The 18,009-nt window shown below is 40.5% G+C and overlaps 1 protein-coding gene and 1 pseudogene across 6 annotated transcripts in view; both read left to right on the top strand.

Annotated features, from left to right (window-relative positions):
- Positions 1-680: 680 nt before the first annotated feature.
- The window catches only part of SMARCAL1 (SNF2 related chromatin remodeling annealing helicase 1), a 72,344-nt gene continuing 55,015 nt past the window's right edge, over positions 681-18,009 (top strand). The window contains exons 1-6 of one of the 6 annotated variants that reach the window (XM_077155069.1): positions 681-849; positions 2,163-2,197; positions 2,616-3,499; positions 4,262-4,312; positions 14,614-14,847; positions 17,634-17,684. In XM_077155069.1, coding sequence (XP_077011184.1) covers positions 2,644-3,499; positions 4,262-4,312; positions 14,614-14,847; positions 17,634-17,684 — 1,192 coding nt within the window. In that variant the 5' untranslated portion in view covers positions 681-849; positions 2,163-2,197; positions 2,616-2,643. Of the gene's footprint in view, positions 850-874; positions 986-1,185; positions 1,687-2,162; positions 2,198-2,615; positions 3,500-4,261; positions 4,313-14,613; positions 14,848-17,633; positions 17,685-18,009 lie in introns of those variants that run through there. The other 5 variants (XM_077155065.1, XM_077155068.1, XM_077155066.1 and 2 more) reach the window with 5 other exon arrangements.
- On the top strand, positions 11,711-12,783 carry LOC143678071 (chromobox protein homolog 3 pseudogene; annotated as a pseudogene).

An 18,009-nucleotide genomic window follows, 5' to 3' on the forward strand; every position in this document is an offset into this window, starting at 1 on the left:
ATAATAGCAGCATTCATGTTCATACTGATGGATATTTACCACCATAATTTAATTGGGAGAGTTGATCGTGGAGGGGGTAAGGTTCTGGTGCTCAGAAATGGGGTAAACTGAGTCTGAGAGTGTCAGCTTACTAGTCTTCTCTCAAGAGCAGGGACTTTGGGATTCAGAATCACCAATTAGCCCAAAAGGGACTTGAAAAAGTTGTTACCAAATAGCTCTAAGCCTCAGTGCACCCATCTATAAAATGAGGTATGAGTGATGTTTCACACAGTTGTAGTAACAAATGACATAATTCACATCAAATGCTCAACACAATGACATGACGATAATGATAATGATGTTAAATCTCCTGTGATCTGGGGAAGCAGGGTTTGGAGCAGCGGTGGGCCTTAAAGCGCAAGAATATGAATACTGGAATGCATGCCTGCAGAGCCTGTGAAAAACTACCTGGGGTGCTTTTAATAAAGAGCTACCAAATCATTGTGCTGTCTAGTAAACCCTCTGGAAAGAGCTCTGACAGCGAGACTCCAGTTGGGGAAACACCAATCACCCATACTTTCGTCAGCGGGCACTGTCTAGACCTTCGGGTGGAGTCTGAGAACTTCAATTCCCACAGCACACCACTCCCGTTCCTCCCTGACGTCACGACGCCCCTAACTCCCACCAGGCATTGGGCCGAAACTACAAAGCCCAAAAGACATTGTGGCACCCTCCGTTTCCCCAGCTCTTCGCTTCCATTTTTTGAAGGGCAGTTGCGGCCGCGTTGCCTCCTGGGAAATGTAGTTCGGCGTGACGGAACCTCCGCTCCCCCGCCCCCTCCACCTCGCCAGGCCTGGACCCTGCAATAAGGTGGGTAAACTGGTAGCGCTTCAAAAACCCCTTCCAGTCCGCTCAGCCGGAAGAGTAATTGGGTTGGCAAGAGCTCTGGAGACGCGTCCGGGTTCGGGTCGCCTACGAATACGGTTCGCGAACTATGTCTCATCGGGTGAGACGGGAGACACGGAGAAAGAGGGAAAGAGGCGGACGAAACCAAATGTCAGCCTGGAGGGGGGAGTGGGCCGGAAGGGTGAATCCAAGTGGAGATAATGGGGGTGGAAGTGAGTCCTGGCGCCTCCCAAACTGGGTCGGGGAGAGGCGCTCCCAGGAAGGGTGTGGGACAGAGTACCCAGCGAGCGGAGGTAGAGGGGCTTCCATGTAATGGAATGGCTTTATGGTTTGGGGCTGATGAATGGGACTGCCTAACCCTGTGGCCTCCCGTCCTTAGTTAATGGAGGCAGTTAACTCACCACCGTTGGAGTTTGGGAGGGCGAGAGAGCCCTAGTTGGAAAGTTAGGCAGGAGTGGGTTACCCCAGGAGACTGGGGGCTTTTCCTAATTAATCCCTTCCTAACTGCTCGAGGTTGGAGGAAGAGGAAGGTTGCTGGGAATAGATGATGCTTGGAGCTCTGTGGCCAAAAAGGAGGAAAGCCACCTCTTTTCCGCCCCTCCCAGGGACCTAAACAGTGCTAATGGGGTACCACGTCATCATTACGTGGCATTACATTGGGTGGAAGCTATTTAGTTTAAACCAAACCAGGAAAATTAGTGTGCAATTGTTTGAATCTAGGATGTTGTACACATGGCTCAGCGCATAGAAAATGGCCAGAGTAAATTGGTTGAAAAAACTCAAGGTGCAAGCAGTACAATGGTGAGTCCGTGGCAGAATTCTCGCCTGCCATCCGGAGACCTGGGTTCGGTTCCGGAGCCTGCCCATGTCAGAAAAAAAAAAAAAAAAAATCAACCTGCAAAACAGAATGTATAGAATGAGCCCATGTTGTAATAAATATATCTTGCAAATACATGCAAAATATGGATAGGAAAAAACAGAATTATACTCTAAACTATTAACAGTGGTCATTGCTGGGTAGTAAGATTACAGATTATTTTACTCTTTCCTTTACATCTTTAATGTTTGGATTTTGTTATTTTTAAAATTTTTTCTAATTTCTCCAAATGAATCATTTGCATGCTCCGCGTTGGTGCATTTTGGAAGGAAGGGCTAAGGCTGGCAGCCCCTGTCTTGCACCTTTCATGTAAGATTTGTCAGGAATGATATGATTGAATGCGAAGCATTGAATTTGTGCACAGTCTGTGTGAGACTAATGCTTTTTTTCCTTCTTCCAGGTTGGAAACGGTATTTTAACAAGTGTTATGCCATGGTATGTGGTTGTTTTGGTCTATTTCATTGTCTAATCCATTATCCTTTCTAGTTTGGAAAGTTGCTTTTCTCATTATCTGGTGGATTTGGGTTGCATAACCTTCATGGGGTCTGATGATAACTCAGGTTGGTTAGGGGCTAGGAGGGAAAGAAACATTACATCTGAAGTACCTTTTTAGCTTGGGATCTGATCTTTTTTGCTTTTTCTTTAGGATCATTATTTTAGCATATGCATAATAATAGCTACCATACCTGTCGTGTATGCTTTTTAAAAAAATTTATAAAAGAAATTTTAATATGTCCTTTGGTCGTGCGCCTTATACATTTTTTGGGACAAAAGGATGTTAAAATCAAGGTAGCAGTATGGCAGATAAAAAAACTTAATGTCTCTTTGAATCTTTTTTTTTTTCCTTCTACAGCTTTTTTTAAATTTCCGATTAAACGTTGATGTTCCTGTGTACACATTTCCCTGTTAAAATGTCCTTGCCCCTTACAGAGGAGCAGAGAAAAAAAATTGAAGAGAATCGACAAAAGGCTCTGGCTCGTAGAGCAGAGAAATTATTAACAGAACAGCATCAAGGCAAAGATTTGGGCTCCTCCATTGCCTGCCCCCCTTCCCAGTCCAAGCAGGGTCCTTCCCAAAACCTTCTGAGGGATCCCTCTACACCAGTAAACCATAGTGTCATTTCCAAGCAACAGAATCCCAGTAATTCATCGACTGGTAGCCAAAGACCTCAGAATTCTCACAGTTCTCATCTCAGCACCCCAGACCATGCACAGGGAATATGGAAGAAGCAAGAAGAGATGCCCACCACCGGTGCCAGCCGCAGTCCAGCAAGTCAAACAACTGTCCATGGGCTCTCCCTTCCCCTGCCACAAAGTCCTCCCAGTGTCCCCAGCCAACAGGACTTGGGCTCTGAGTTAGTTCAAGGTCATCTTCAGGCAGCGCGGGAGAACAAATCAACACCCTTTGCTAATATAGTTCATGAGCCTTGGGCTGGAGGAAAGCGTTCCCAGGAGACAGCAGCTTCTTTATCTGGACAGCGTCCCAGGGATTCTGAATTACAAACGGAGACAGTGAGACCCTCTACGTCGGGACAGAAACTTTCTGATGTCCCTTATGGGTCTGGTGTCATGGCCAGAACAAAAGGCAAAATCCAACAGAATCTGGGGGCCTCATCCCCACAAGTGGTGAACTCCCAGAAGGGAACATGTGTAAGGAATGGAGACCGTTTCCAGGTGAAGATTGGGTACAACGCAGAGCTCCTTCCTGTGTTTAAGAGTCTGCCCAGCAGAAATTACGGTAATGAGCTTTTTATCTTGTTCTTCAAATGTGTTTCCTATTTTTAGAGTCTTTGTTAATCTAACAGTTTCTCATAAATATTAAGCAGGTGCATTGGCACATTCTGTCCATCCAGTTGTTTAAAAAGTTCCTGTTTTAGCGCATTTTGCTTTATGATAAACATTCCCTCAAACAGCTGCTGAACTTGGGAACTGCCATGTAGCCATATGGAAAAGGGCTGATTATTTACTGAGAAGGCACTGCCTCAGCCAGGTGCTTTATATGCATTGTATCACTTAAGCTTAACAATGTTTTGCTATAGGCAAATGTTATCTCCATTTTTAAAGTGGTGAAATTGGCTCAGCTGGGTCAAGTAACATGCTCAGGTTGAATAGTCTGGAAGGGCAGAGTCAGAGTATAGCTAGCTCTGCAGCACCTCAGTGCTCACATCCCTTCTCGTACTGCTTTTCTGACTGCACTGGGATACAGAGAACTTGGTTCTAGTCCTAACTGCCAAAATCATTCAGCTCTCTTAGATGAGGACCAGAACTTCCTAGGGCCTGAGTTGAATTCTGCACAATGGGAAAAGAGAATTATTCTTGTCTATATTTGCTGTTTATCCTTTGCAGAGATTTTGTGAATCACTGGGGGCTTGTCACTCTTTTGAACTTAACATTCCTTCCTTCATTCATTCAGAAAGCTAGCTTTTATTGAGTGCCAAAGTACAAATGATAACGGTCCCTCCTCATTGTGGGCAGACTAAGGACTTCTGTTTCATTTCAGATCCTGCCACCAAGACATGGAACTTCAGCATGACCGACTACAATGCCCTGAGTAAGTAGGTGTACCGTGTTCTGTGTGGAGGGGGCTGCTGGTATTGAAGAGTTTCTCTGGAGAGCAGATGTGGTCTAGCCTGCCAGGCAGATGGCTTTATTGATGGTAAAGCTTTCAGGGCATCACTCCCATGCTCCTCTTCCTTCTCAGCAAAGGTCACTGGTTATATTAACAAAAGCCAGCACTAAAGTTACCTGGTATATCCCAGGCTTTTCTAAGCCCCTTCATACATGCTTTTATACTTTTTAACAACATTTTACAGACTGGGAATCCGAGGCCTAGAGAGGATAAATATCTAACTGAATTTCATCACCAGTAAGTTGTGCACGTGACCCTGTTGCTTTACCAGCTCCTGCTCCCAGAAAGATACATTTCAGCAAAAGCGCAGGTCTTCCCAACACGCTCTGTTCTGTTTGAACGTGAGTCATTCTCTCTCCAGTTCTTCCCAAATGGTATCTGAGACCTCTTTTTCCCCTTCTGCAGTTTGAGGGCTGGTTAATTTGCTTTCCATCCACTTTTCTTTAACCTGAGAGTGCAGGGAGGGTGGGGAGTGGGGTTGCATAGCGAGGCAGACTCCAGCTGATGGCATGATTGGTCATTTCTAGGGTCCTTGAGCAAACCCCTTCATCTCCTGAGATTTTGTTGACTGTCATGTACCAGGGTGGGTTTTCAGAGTCAGCCCTGGATGTTCTCATCTCCCATTTTACTCATCTCCCAGCAGTCATTTCTATGCCCCATCTTCCCCTACCCAGTCCAAAGAGGGAAAAGATAAGAATGCATGCTCCAATCATGTCTCAACAGATTTGGGAACCTGGTGTAGAATTCTGTGGACTTGGCTGTGTCACCAGAACAGGTCTGAGGGCTGGTACAACAGCTCCCTGCAGCAGTCCCTGTTTCTTTCCATGACCTTGAATGGCATTAGGTGCATCCCTTTCTTTGGCAAGTAGCTGCTGGTGACTTTTGTGGGGTTTTTAATTAATTTTTTTATCCAATGGTCAGGTGTTAGAAGGAGGAGAGCCAGTCTTGTGAGTTAGGACTTGTTGTCCTCATTTTTGCTCATTTTAAACCAGTTGCAGTTGTGATGCCCACAGTTGTGGTTTTATTTTTTTCCATCTTTTTGCTCCTGTCCTCTGACCACAAAGCATGGTGACTTGGATGATTTCTGATTTTGCAAATTCGTTTACAACAATACCACCTTTCTTTTGTGGTATTGTTGCTCTTTGTAATGACTCCACAGATTTTTTTTTTAATTTTTTATTGTGAAATATATATGCAAAAAAAAATGATAATTTCAAAGTACAATTTATCAAATAGTTATAAAGCAAATTTCAAAGTATGGTATGGGTAACAGTTTCACATTTTCAGATATTTCCTTCTAGCTGTTCTAATATTAGAGACTCAAATATCAACAAGATGATTCAGTAGTCATAATCATTTGTTAAGTCCTATCTTCTCCATTACAAATCCTCCCTCTCATTTGATCCTTCTCCCAATCTTCAGGGATATTTGAACAATGACCACTCTAACTTCTTCATGTTGAAAACAGTGTCAACATTATGGAGTAAGGATGCAATTTTTTATGTTCTTGAAACCTCTGGTGTTCAGGGAATAATTGGCATAGGAACAAAATCTGAAGTTTTTAAGTTTCTGAAAAGTAAACTTAGTGAATGAAACTTTTATAGAGTTTCAAATAGAGTCTTGGGTATTCTTTAGGGTTTTAATCAGGAATATTGTTGGTTGGGGCTTGGCATATCATGGCAATTTGCAATATCAAGCTGAAGCTTGCATAAGAGTAACTTCCAGAACAGCCTCTCAACTCTATTCAAAATCCCTTAGCCATGATACCTTATTTTGTTCCATTCCTCTTCCCTCTTTTGGTCGGGAAGACATTGCCAATCCCAGGATGCCAGGGCTGGGCTCATACCTGGGACTCATGTCCCCTATTGCCAAGGAGACTTACATCCCTGAAGTTATGACCAATGTCAGTAGAAGGAGGGGAGTGAGTTTATTATTTGCAGGGTTGAGCAAAAAGGAGAGAGATGCCACAACTGAACAACAAAAGAGAGTCTCTGGAAGTGTTTCAGGCATAATTATAGGTAGGCTTAGCCTCGCCATTACAGAAATAAGTTTCATAAGCGCCAGCATCAAGATCAAGGGTTTGGCCAATCAACTTGGAAATCCCAATACTTGAGAGAATATCAGGAGTTCCCCAGGTAGGGAAGTTTAGTAGTTCCGTATTTTTTTCTCCAGCCCCTCAAGGGACTTTGCAAATACTTTTTTATTATCTGCCCAACATACCCTGGAATGTATCAGGGTATTACATTAAGCAATACAGGATTATAAGTCTATTCTAGGCTTATCATTGTTTAAATGAACTGGGCAGACAGATTAAGGTAGATTGTGTGCTCCAGAAAATTTCAATTTTAGACAAAATAAACATCTTTTCCTTTCATCTTGCACAAAAAGTAAAGTTTTAAAATACAGACAACATCCTTCTTTACCCTGTATTCTGTTTAACCTTAGTTCCAACCAGATCAGCTTTGTTCATGTCTCTTTTTCAGCTTCTTTAACAGTTGCTGTATGGAGTAATGCTGACTTTCTGAGCTGCAGAACTCTTAACTCTTGAGTCTTAGGTGTCATACAGGTACCCAAAGTTCCAGGGAAATTCCAGGTTATACACATAGAGCACAGCATCTCAGAATTTAGAAATACTTAAAACTCAGAAATAAATGTGACTGCTGTAGTAACTTTACAATCTAGGCCCTAATTTTCTTATGTATTTTCTAAATGAGACCGTACAGTATTTGTCCTTTTGTTTCTGGCTTATTATGCTCAACATAATGTCTTCACAGTTCATTTACCTCCTTGCATGCCTCATGACTTTGTTCCTTTCTGTAGCTGCCCAATATTCTTTCATATGTATACACCACAGTTCCCCCTTCCATTTATTAGTCGATGTACCCTTTGGCCAGCTCCATCCATTGGCTATCATGAATAATGCTGCCATAAATATCAGTGTGCAAATGTCTGTTTGAGTCCCTGCTTTCAGTTCTTCCAAGTATATTCTCAGTAACAGGATTACCTAATTCTGTGGTGACCCTGTCTCTAGCCTCCTGTGGATCTGCTGAATTATCCTCCGGGGTGGTTGCCCCATTCTGCTGCCCTGCCAACATTGGATAGATATCCTTCTCTCTCCACATTTTTTCTAGCACTTGAATCTTTCTGTGTCGCAGATTTTGTTGAAATAAATATATATTTATTTTGGATATACTCTATCCAAAATAAATAATGTGTTTCTTCGCAATGTCCTCACTTAGTTGTACAATCATCAGCACTCTCAATTTTATACAGTTCTCATTGCTCCAAGGAGAAAAATAACAAGAGACACGATCACACCAAAGAGAAAACCCCAAATACCCCATAAACTTATCCCATCCCCCCAGTTATTTACTCCTAGTGTTGTACTAGTGAGGTATTCCTGTTAAATAGTTTTATCCATATACCCTTCTATTTTTTTATATTTGTTTTTTAAAAATATTTGTTTCGAGAAATATCTGTCCAACCATATTATACAATCAGTGGGTCACAATTTCATCACATAGTTGTATGTTCTTCACCGTGATCATTATTAGAACATTTACATCACTCCAGGAAAAAATAAAAGAACTCGTACATACCATACCCCTTACCCCTCCCTCTCATTGACCCACAGTATTCCATTCTACCCAGTTTTTACCCTTTATCTCTCCCTGTTATTGATTTTTTATTCTTATTTTTTTTTACTCATCTGTCCATACCCTGGTTAAAAGGAGCATCAGACACAAAGTTATCACAATCACACAGTTACACTGTAAAAGCTGTATAGTTATACAGTCTTCTTTAATAATCAAGGCTACCAGAACACAGTTCAACAGTTACAGGTACTTCCCTCCAGCCACTCTAATACACCATAAACTAAAAAGGGGTAGCTATATAATGTGTAAGAAAAACCTCCAGAATAACCTCTTGACTCTGTTTGAAATCTCTCAGCCACTGAGTCTTTATTTTGTCTCAATTCTCTCTTCCCCCTTTTGGTCGGGAAGACTTTCCCATTCCCATGCCAGGTCTAGGAGTCAGGTCCCACGTTCCCAGGGAGATTTACACCTGTGGAAGTCATGTCCCATGTAGGGGGGAGGATAGTGAATTCACCTACCAATTTGGCTTAAAGAGGCCATATCTGAGCAACAAAAGAGGTTCTCTGATACCCCCCTCTATTTTTAACTCTCTGTGCAAGTGCCATACCTTTGAAGTAGTTCATGCAAGAACTTACAGTGCTAATCAGTGAAATACATGACTTTAAACCACCCCTTTCAATTCAAACAGTGCTATTTACTTGTAATTCCACTAATAAACTACCATCCCATCTATCCATTCCCAAACATTTAAGTTCAACCTTGTTCACAAGTCTGTACTTAGTAGGTAACAGCTTTCCCTTTTCCAGCTTCTGTCTTTCTTCTAGGTCATCTGCAGTCTATATTTTAAGACTTGTGAGTTTACATTTTCTAGGGGGTTCATAGTAGTGAAATCATACACTATCTGTCCTTTTGTGTCTGGCTTACTTCACTCAGCATAACGGCCTCAGGGTTCATCATTGTTGTCATGTGCTTCAGGACCTCATTTCATCTTACTGCTGCATAATAGTCCACCATATGTATATACCACGTTTTGTTTATATACTCATCTATTTTGTGTGTATGCTATACGGTGGAGTCAAATATTATTTTTCCATGTGAGTAGCCCATTATTGCAGCACCATTTGTTGAATTTTTGTATGCTTGTTTTTATTTGTTTTGTTTGGGGTTTTTTTTGGTTGTTTGTTTTGCTTGCTTGGTTGGTTTTTGGGGGGAAGTGCATGGACCGGATTCCAAAGCCGGTCTCCCACATGGTAGGCAAGAATTTTACCACCGAACCACCCTTGCACCCCCTATCCACTCATCTTTTGATGGGCACTTGGGTTGTTTCCATCTTTTGGCAATAGTAAATTGTGCTGCTATGAACATAGGTGTGCAAATGTCTGTTCTTGTCACTGTTTTTAGATGTTCTGGGTATATCTGAGTATTGGAATTTCTGGGTTGTCGGGCAACTTGATATCTAGTTTTCTGTGGAACCACAAAACTGTCTCCCACAGTGGCTGTGCCATTGTACATTCCAACCAGCAGTGAGTAAGTGTTCCAGTTTCTCCATATCCTCTCCAGTATTTGTAGTTTCTGGATTAATGGCTGCCATCCTTATAGGTTTGAGATTGCGACTGCCATTGCGACTTTGATTTCCATTTCCCTAATAGCTAATGAAGATGAACATCTTTTCGTGTGCTCTTTAGCCATTTGAATTTTCTCTTCAGAAAAATGTCTATTCATATCTTTAGCGCATTTTATAATTGGGTTGTTCGTTCTTTTGTTGTTGAGTTGTAGGATTTCTTTATGTGTATTGGATATCAAACCCTTATCAGATGTATGATTTCCAAATATTTTCTCCCATTGAATTGGCTGCCTCTACTCCTTTTTGACAAAATCCTTTGGGCACAAAAGCATTTGATTTTGAGGAGTTCCCATTTATCAGTTTTTTCTTTCATTGCTTGTGCTTTGGGTGTAAGCTCTAAGATGCTACCTCCTGTTACTAGGTCTTGGAGATGTTTTCTTATATTTTCTTCTAGGAGTATTATGGTACTGGCTTTTATATTTAGGTCTTTGATCCACTTTGAATTAATTTGGTTTAGGAGCCACAGATTTTTGAAAACAATGATAATTGGGCACATACTTCTCTATTTAGCTTTTAGACACATTTTACTGATTGTTAATTGTTTGGCTCTCCTGTTCCCTTACCAGTGTTTTGCTCAGTTGCCCACTGAGATGTACCTTGAAACCTCTTGCAATGAATGTGGATTTTTGGATTTTATCCTTATATTTATAACAGTTTCAGATAGGTCCATATTTTGGTTTGCTAATGTTTCCAGAATGCAATATACCAGCAATGGGTTGGCTTTTATAAAGGGGATTTGCTAAGATACAAGTTTACAGGTCTAAGGTCATAAAAATGTTCTTAAAACTGAGGCATCCAGAGAAAGACACCTTCACTCTGAAGAAAGGCTGATGGTGTCCGGGTTTTTTCTGTCACATGGGAAAGTACGTGGCAACATCAGCTGTCCTGTCCTGGCTTCTAGTTTTAGTTCACTCTCCCAGCTCCTGCTTCCAGTGGCTTTCTCTCTGTGGGTCCTCCCTTAGCTTCTCTAGGGTAGAATCTGGGTTCCATCTCTTAGCCTAGTATCTCCAAACGTTTGTGTCTTGGTTTCATCTCTCTACTCTCTGTCGGCTCTGAGTTCTCTATGTTTTCTGCCTTTTATTCTCTTCATGCCGGACTCCAGTAAAAAGATTAAGACCCACCTTGAATGGGGTGGATCACATCCCCATGGAAACAATTTAATCAAAAGGTCCCACTCAGTGGAAAGTATAAGAGTAGTTCAGTGGTAGAATTCTCACCTGCTATGCGGGAGACCCAGATTCCGTTCCTGGCCCGTGCACTTCCCCCCAGAAAACAAATCCAATAAATGGTGCTACAGTAACAGAATAGTCACATGGAAAAAGAATGAAATGTGACACCACCCCCATACAGCACACACACACAAAAAGGTCCCATCCAATATAATAGATCTACCCCCACAAGATTGGATTAGAAAAACATGGCTTTTCTGGGGACATAACAGTTTCAAATCAGCACAGTCCATGATTGTTGGGACTTCTTAGATTATACTTTTCATCAATATAGCATAATAAAGACTATCTCTATCAGTCTTTTAGTCATTTTGCATTAGGCGTATCTCTGGATTTTGTTTTATTAACCCTATCATATGTTCACTATAGAACATTTGGAAAGGAGAAAAAGTATCACCCATATTCTCCCCACTATTAACATTTTTATTTCATTCCTTCAGCCTTTTTCCTACTCATTAAAATGTTCAAGTTTTACATTTGTTTGTATGCTGTATGACAGGGATCACATTTCATTGTTTTTCCATGTGGGTATCCTGTTATTGCAGCACATTTGTTGAATTTTTGTTTGTTTCTTTTGTTAGTTGGTTTTTATTTTGGTGAGTGAATGGGTAGAAAATCGAACCCAAGGCCCTCATGGCGGGCAAGAAATCTACAACTGAACTACCCTTGTACCCCACCATTTGTGTGTAATTTTTATCTTGCCTTACTCAGTATTCTAGCATAAGCATTTCTATTCTAATGGTGAATGTTTACACTTAATTCTGGGTGGTGAAAATGTGGGTGTGCGTTATTGGACCATTTTTGACCTCCAGAAAAATGGTAGTTTCAAATATTGTTTATCATACTTTTATCTGTTCTAAATTTCTTACTTAAGAAAAATTTAGTGGCTGCAGACCCCGGACCTGGAGCAGCTCGGAGGCGGTGAATAATAGCTCTTCAAGTCTGCAATAAAAAATGGCCTCCAATAAAACTACATTGCAGAAAATGGGAAAGAAGCAGAATGGAAAGAGTAAAAAAGTAGAAGAGGCAGAACCTGAAGAATTTGTGGTGGAAAAAGTACTGGATCGATGTGTAGTAAATGGGAAGGTGGAGTATTTCCTGAAGTGGAAGGGATTTACAGATGCTGACAATACTTGGGAGCCTGAAGAAAATTTAGATTGCCCAGAGTTAATTGAAGCATTTCTTAATTCTCAAAAAGCTGGTAAAGAAAAAGACGGTACAAAAAGAAAATCATTATCTGACAGTGAATCTGATGACAGCAAATCAAAGAAGAAAAGAGATGCTGCTGACAAACCAAGAGGCTTTGCAAGAGGTCTTGATCCTGAACGTATAATTGGTGCCACAGACAGCAGTGGAGAATTAATGTTTCTCATGAAATGGAAAGATTCAGATGAGGCAGACTTGGTGCTGGCCAAAGAGGCAAACATGAAGTGTCCTCAAATTGTAATTGCTTTTTATGAAGAGAGACTAACTTGCAATTCTTGTCCAGAAGATGAAACTCAATAATTGTTTGGATTGCTTTTTATATATATTTATATATATATAAAACCTGGGTCTTGGTTTTTTGATTTATTAGTGTGAAGAATATTCTACTGGAAATCAAGTTTGATATGTTTGTTTTGAAGTAGTATTATTGGGGGAGTTGTTAAGTATTTTGGGGGGTATTGGTTTTTGTTTTGTTTTTGCATCAATATCACTGGTTACTTTGAACAAATAAAAGCTTTCTGTAGTTGCATCATTTATCAGAAAAGAACATTTGATACCATGGTATATTATTTCCTTTGCATTAGAGAACAGCTTTTCTAAATGTGGGAAAATTTCCCGTAGTCTTTACTGAATCAGAACTTGTGTTTAGCCCCATACATGCCTAAGGAGACCATTCTGACCTTTCTGCGTTTTTTGTGTGTGTGTGTATGTGTGTGTGTGTTTAAATACATATGTAATTTTTATTTTTTATTATTTTTTACATTCATCAAAAGCAAAACCATAAAAAAAGGCATTTCACAACCATGGATAAGTCCATGGTGGTTCTGTGATACCATCATTCTGAGTAAGAAATCACTTAAATTGAAAATTTTCCTGAAGTCATAAACTTCCAAATCATACAGATGATTCAGTAATTAATTGGACAATTTAAATATAATACAAATAATTTATATAATTTGAAGCACCAGAGCAAAATCCATGTCTATGTCTTTAATCATATAAATGCAAAATACTTGTGAAACTCTGAGAAGAAACTGACATAACCAACCATCTCCCCACCCAAATGAGAAAACAAGGTAGTACTGTTTATTTTCATTAGTCAAACAAGGCATAGTTAAAAGGCCAATTAACGGTTCTTTCTAGAGAGCCATTCTTTTATGGAAAGTTGAAATCCCTGTGCTATATTGACTGAAAAGGTCATGCTTTATAGAAACTTAATCAGGTGGTTAAAGATGTTGCAATTTAAGACCTGTTGGCTTAAATGGGTAAACATTTGTAATCTAAACTGTTGAGCTGCATGTTTTTTCTTTTCCCCGAACACATTCCTTACATGTAGGCTCAATCTTTTCAGTATTTGGGTTACTGGTTCAGCAGAAGCCAGAACAAACAATAACTTAATGGTAATTGGAATGTTATCCAACTGTATATTGTTTACTGTATTGTAAATACTGGTGAGCCGTGGTCAATAAATAGTTTAATATTCCTTTAAAAAAAAAATTTAGTGGTTACATTTCACTGAATGGATATATCATAAATTACTTAAATCTTTTTCTGTTAAATTTTAATTTGCTTCAGTTTTTCCGCAGTTTCAATGCCATCACTAATACCTTTCTCTATAAATTTTTATCTGTATTTTCAGTTGTTAGTTGGGATAGATTCTTAGAAGTTGAATTATTATGGTCTTTTTTTTAGAGCTCTTGGTATATATTGCCAAATTGTTTTCCAGAAGATCTTATTCCCACCTAGCAGTGTGGATATCTAATTGTTTGGTTTTTTTTTTTTTTTTTTTTTTAGCTAGCAGATTTGAGACATGAAAAATGGCTTTTCTTCCTCTGATAATTTGTAAGGTTGAACATTTCTGTGCATGCTTATTAGTCATTTTCCTCCTCTTTTGAATTGGTTACATCTCTATCCTTTTATCTTTTTTTGGTCTTACAAGCTCCAATTTGAATAATAAGATTAACTCTTTGTTGTTTTCCTTGCACATTTTATCTTCATTCAGTACGTTTGCTTTCAGTTCAGTTTGTGTTGATAGTTTAGCTTTATGTAGTCAAATCTATTAATCCATTAAATGCATCAGTAAATTAAATGCATAGTTTTAAACTATGTGTTTGTGGCCTGGCAGTCCTGGTTTTAATTCCCTTCTTCAAGCAGTAGACAGAATAGTGACGTGGGACTAGGGTTAGGTGGATGATTTATGGTGACATCTTTGGTTTCTGCAGCACAACAACAGGAATTATCTAATAAGTGTCTTTGTCCTGGTGAGATTCCTTTTCACCCTGTTAATTTCTGAATTCTACATTCTTAAATTTGAATCTTAAGTCACAGTGGAGTTTTTGGTTCAGTAAGTACTGAAAGCCCTGATTAAAGGACACTTACAAACTTTCCTAGTCTAAAAATGCTCTCTCTTGCCTATTTGCCAAACATAATTCCAGTTGTCCTTTTTCCTGCCCTACTTCTCCCTCCAACCTGCCTCTCTCCACTTCCTCCCTTGCCTGCCTGGACATCCCACAGCCATGTGAAAGTTGTCCACCTTGTCACTTATGTTACTTTCTTCTTCCTTGGCAGTGGAAGCAACCCAGTGCCTTTCCACGGTCACCCTGAAGCCCTTGGAAGGGTCCAGTGGCAGCAGGGAGTTGCCCTCCACCAGCAGCATGGTACAGCCCTGCCTTCCTTCAGCTCCTTCCCTCGCCTTTGTCAAGGGACGATGTGTGCTTATTTCCCGGGCTCGCTTTGAGGCAGACATTGGCTATTCAGAAGAACTGATTGCACTGTTCAAACAGATGGATTCCAGAATATACGGCAAGTAATCGACCTTATCTGATTTCCAGGTTGCATAGTTGCCTGTGGTCTCAGTTTAGAGTATTTTTTCTCTTTGAGTATTCATAAGATGACTTCCTCAGTAGAGCCTTCCTGGTCTTTTCCTCTTACTCTAAAAAAATGACACCTACATTGTCCCAGATAGAGAACACATAAAGGGGGCTGTTTTGTCCTTAAAGACCTTCCAAAGACGGGACCCTACAATTTTCCCCATTCACCTGGTCAGTGTTGAGGCAGAATTCCTAAATTCTTGTTTCAGCCACCTGAAGCCATTTGGTTTTGTTTTGTTCTTAGCAAGGAAGGTGATTTGGGGGTGGGAGGGTATTTCAGGAAACCGGTGGTTGCCATGAAAATAAATTTCTTTCTGTAGACTAAGCAACAGTGGTTTTCAAACTTGATGTGCATCAGATTACCTGGAGGACTCGTTAAAACAGAGATTGTAGATGCAAATGTTCTAAGAAATGACCATGATGATGAATATGCAACTATGTGATGAATATTGTGAGTTACTGATTATATATGTAGAACGGGATGATCCAAAATTACGAATGTTTGTGTTTTTTTGGTATTTTTAAAAAAATTTTTAAACTAATTGAAAAAAAAAAAAACACAAAGATTGTAGGGCCCTGTCCAGAGAGTTTCTGTTTCACTAGCTCTAGGGTGGGGGGTCTAATAATTTGCATTTCTAACCAGCTCCGAGGTGATGCTGCTGCTGTTCAGGGAACCACACTTTGAAACGCTGGTGTGTGAAGTCAGTGGTTGTCAACTCCGGCTGCTCATCAGCATCACTGGGTTCTCAGAAGACCCTGTTATCCTGGTCCCTTCCCAGAGAACCTTGTCTAATTGGTTCAAGGTAGGGTCTAGGCATTGATGCTCCTCAGAGTCTTTACGTGAGTCTAATAATTGGCCAGGATGGAAAACCACTGGCCTAAGCAGGGCAGCTTTGCTTTACGTTTTGTGACTTTATTCAAAAGCTGCCCCATCAGGACAGAAGGCAGAAACCAGTTTTAGGAGTCTGGATTACTGGGTTCATTCCTAGCTTCAGCTGTGTTGTTTCAAAAAACTACGTGGCCTTTTCGGACCAACATTATCCCCTTCTTGAAATGATTATAGTCTTTTCCTTAGCCCAGTAGAAAGCAAACCTTCAAATCTTGATGTCTTTGAGATGTAGCATTTAGGGAACATCATGGAAAAAAACCTCTGTAGGGTTGACTTACAGCTTCTGCCAGAGCTTGGGGCTTCTTCAGGAGGATGGTGCTGGCTGTTACATTTTTGGGGGGACTGGGGGGTGGTGCATGGTCCAGAAATTGAACCTGGGTCTCCATCATGGAAGGCAAGCATTCTACCACTGAACGACCTATGCATCCATTTTTATTCCTAAGTGGGTAGTATTTGTAATTTGATTGGCGCATTCTGATCAGCAGGCTTTAGTAGGCAATGCTGGCCCCATCGTGAGTTCTGAGATGAGCTGCTCTCATAGTGTTAGGATTTTGTACCTCCTTGGCCTCCTCAGATATTTAGCTATAGCTTAGGATGGCTCTGGAAAGACAAATAGACGTGATCTGTGTCTGTCATCAGCCTCTGAAATCATACCCTTGACGTTGCTGTTGGGGATATGGATCTAGCTAAAGTATTGGCACCCAGTCCTGCCTACCCCAGCCATCCAAACATCATTACTGAGTTTTTTGCCACAGCTGTTATCCATAGATTTCCCCCCATTTGCTGCTCTTCCACTGTCAGGGTGGGGCTGTTGTCAGGAGGAGTCTTCCGGCTTAGTCTGACTGCTTTTGGTCTTAGATTACAACTGGGTTACCTTGCTTTTTCCCTGCACCTAACTCATTATGTCTATGATGCTTTTTTCCCCTGACCACTGTACTTTCACAGTGACCAGACAGTAATGAATTAATCTTAGCTGCTCAGATAATGTTTATTGAATCCAAGCTTTGCTGATTTTTTTCAGAAGGTAGATTGATAGAGTAATGCCTCTAGTTAGCTGTGTTGGGTAGTAAGACGCTCACTGTCCTTAATTAATGTTGTGTGTAACTTAAGCAACACAGTACTAATCAGCAGATGGCATCATATTAAAAGTCATTCACAATAACTAACTTTTTAAAGTGCTGATTATTTACCAGGTTTATTTTTATAAGCATTTTACATTTAAATTTCGTGTAGTCATCACAGAAACCTTGAGAGGGCAGGGCTTTGGGATCCTCATTTTTCATACTTGGAAACTGAGGCACAGGGAGGTTATATAACTTACCCAGGGTCACACAGCTAGTAAGTGGCAGAGCTGCAATTTGAACCTAGGCCTTTTGGCCATACTGGTCACATGTAGCTTGTTTCCCATACCTAAAATGGAGCTAGTAGTAGTGTCTACCTTATAGAGTTATATGGAGCAAATGAGATGATGCATGTAAATCTCTTGACATGATGCCTGTTGTAACATAAGTACTGAATAAGTGATATCCTATCTTGAAAATACAGGGTATTTCAGACCTGTTGGGCTGTCCCAAGTCACCTGTCCGCATAGCACCCTTTATCACAACCCTTTCAACCCCCTATTGTCACCATTTCTCTGTATGTCTTCCTAGTATGCTGTGAAAGCCTCAAAGGCAAGTATCGTTTTAATTTCCATCCTCTCAGTGCCAAGCACAGGACCAGCAATACTGTGTAAGCTTAATAGAGGCTTATTAAACTAGGGACTAAATGAATAAGTGATTACATTGCAGAATGTTGTCTTGTTTGCTCATTTTTTTTTCTCATTACAGATGTCAAGACCAGAAAATGGAACTTTCTCTTAGAAGATCACAATAAACTAAGTGAGATGCCTACCTTGCTTATTTTATATTATGCTACTGTTGAGATTTGACAGTCTGCCTTCAATTTAACATATTTTAAAAGAATCTCATCTTCCCTCTGCTGCAGTAACTTCAGATGCTAGGTACAGGGCAAGTAAAGCTGAAGGTTTTCACCTACATTTTCTGAGATAGCAGCTTCACAACAGCACAAGCGAATGCAGGGCCTTTTCTTACATAAGGGTGAGTTGGTACTAGTAAAAGTCATAAGGTCTGTGCACCCTTCCTGCCAGTCATAGAAGTATTAGATGTGCAGCTACATGAACTTTGGGAATCAGAGGTGAGCTTG

The sequence above is a fragment of the Tamandua tetradactyla genome, chromosome 3, assembly GCF_023851605.1.
Source record: "Tamandua tetradactyla isolate mTamTet1 chromosome 3, mTamTet1.pri, whole genome shotgun sequence".
Taxonomy (NCBI): domain Eukaryota; kingdom Metazoa; phylum Chordata; class Mammalia; order Pilosa; family Myrmecophagidae; genus Tamandua; species Tamandua tetradactyla.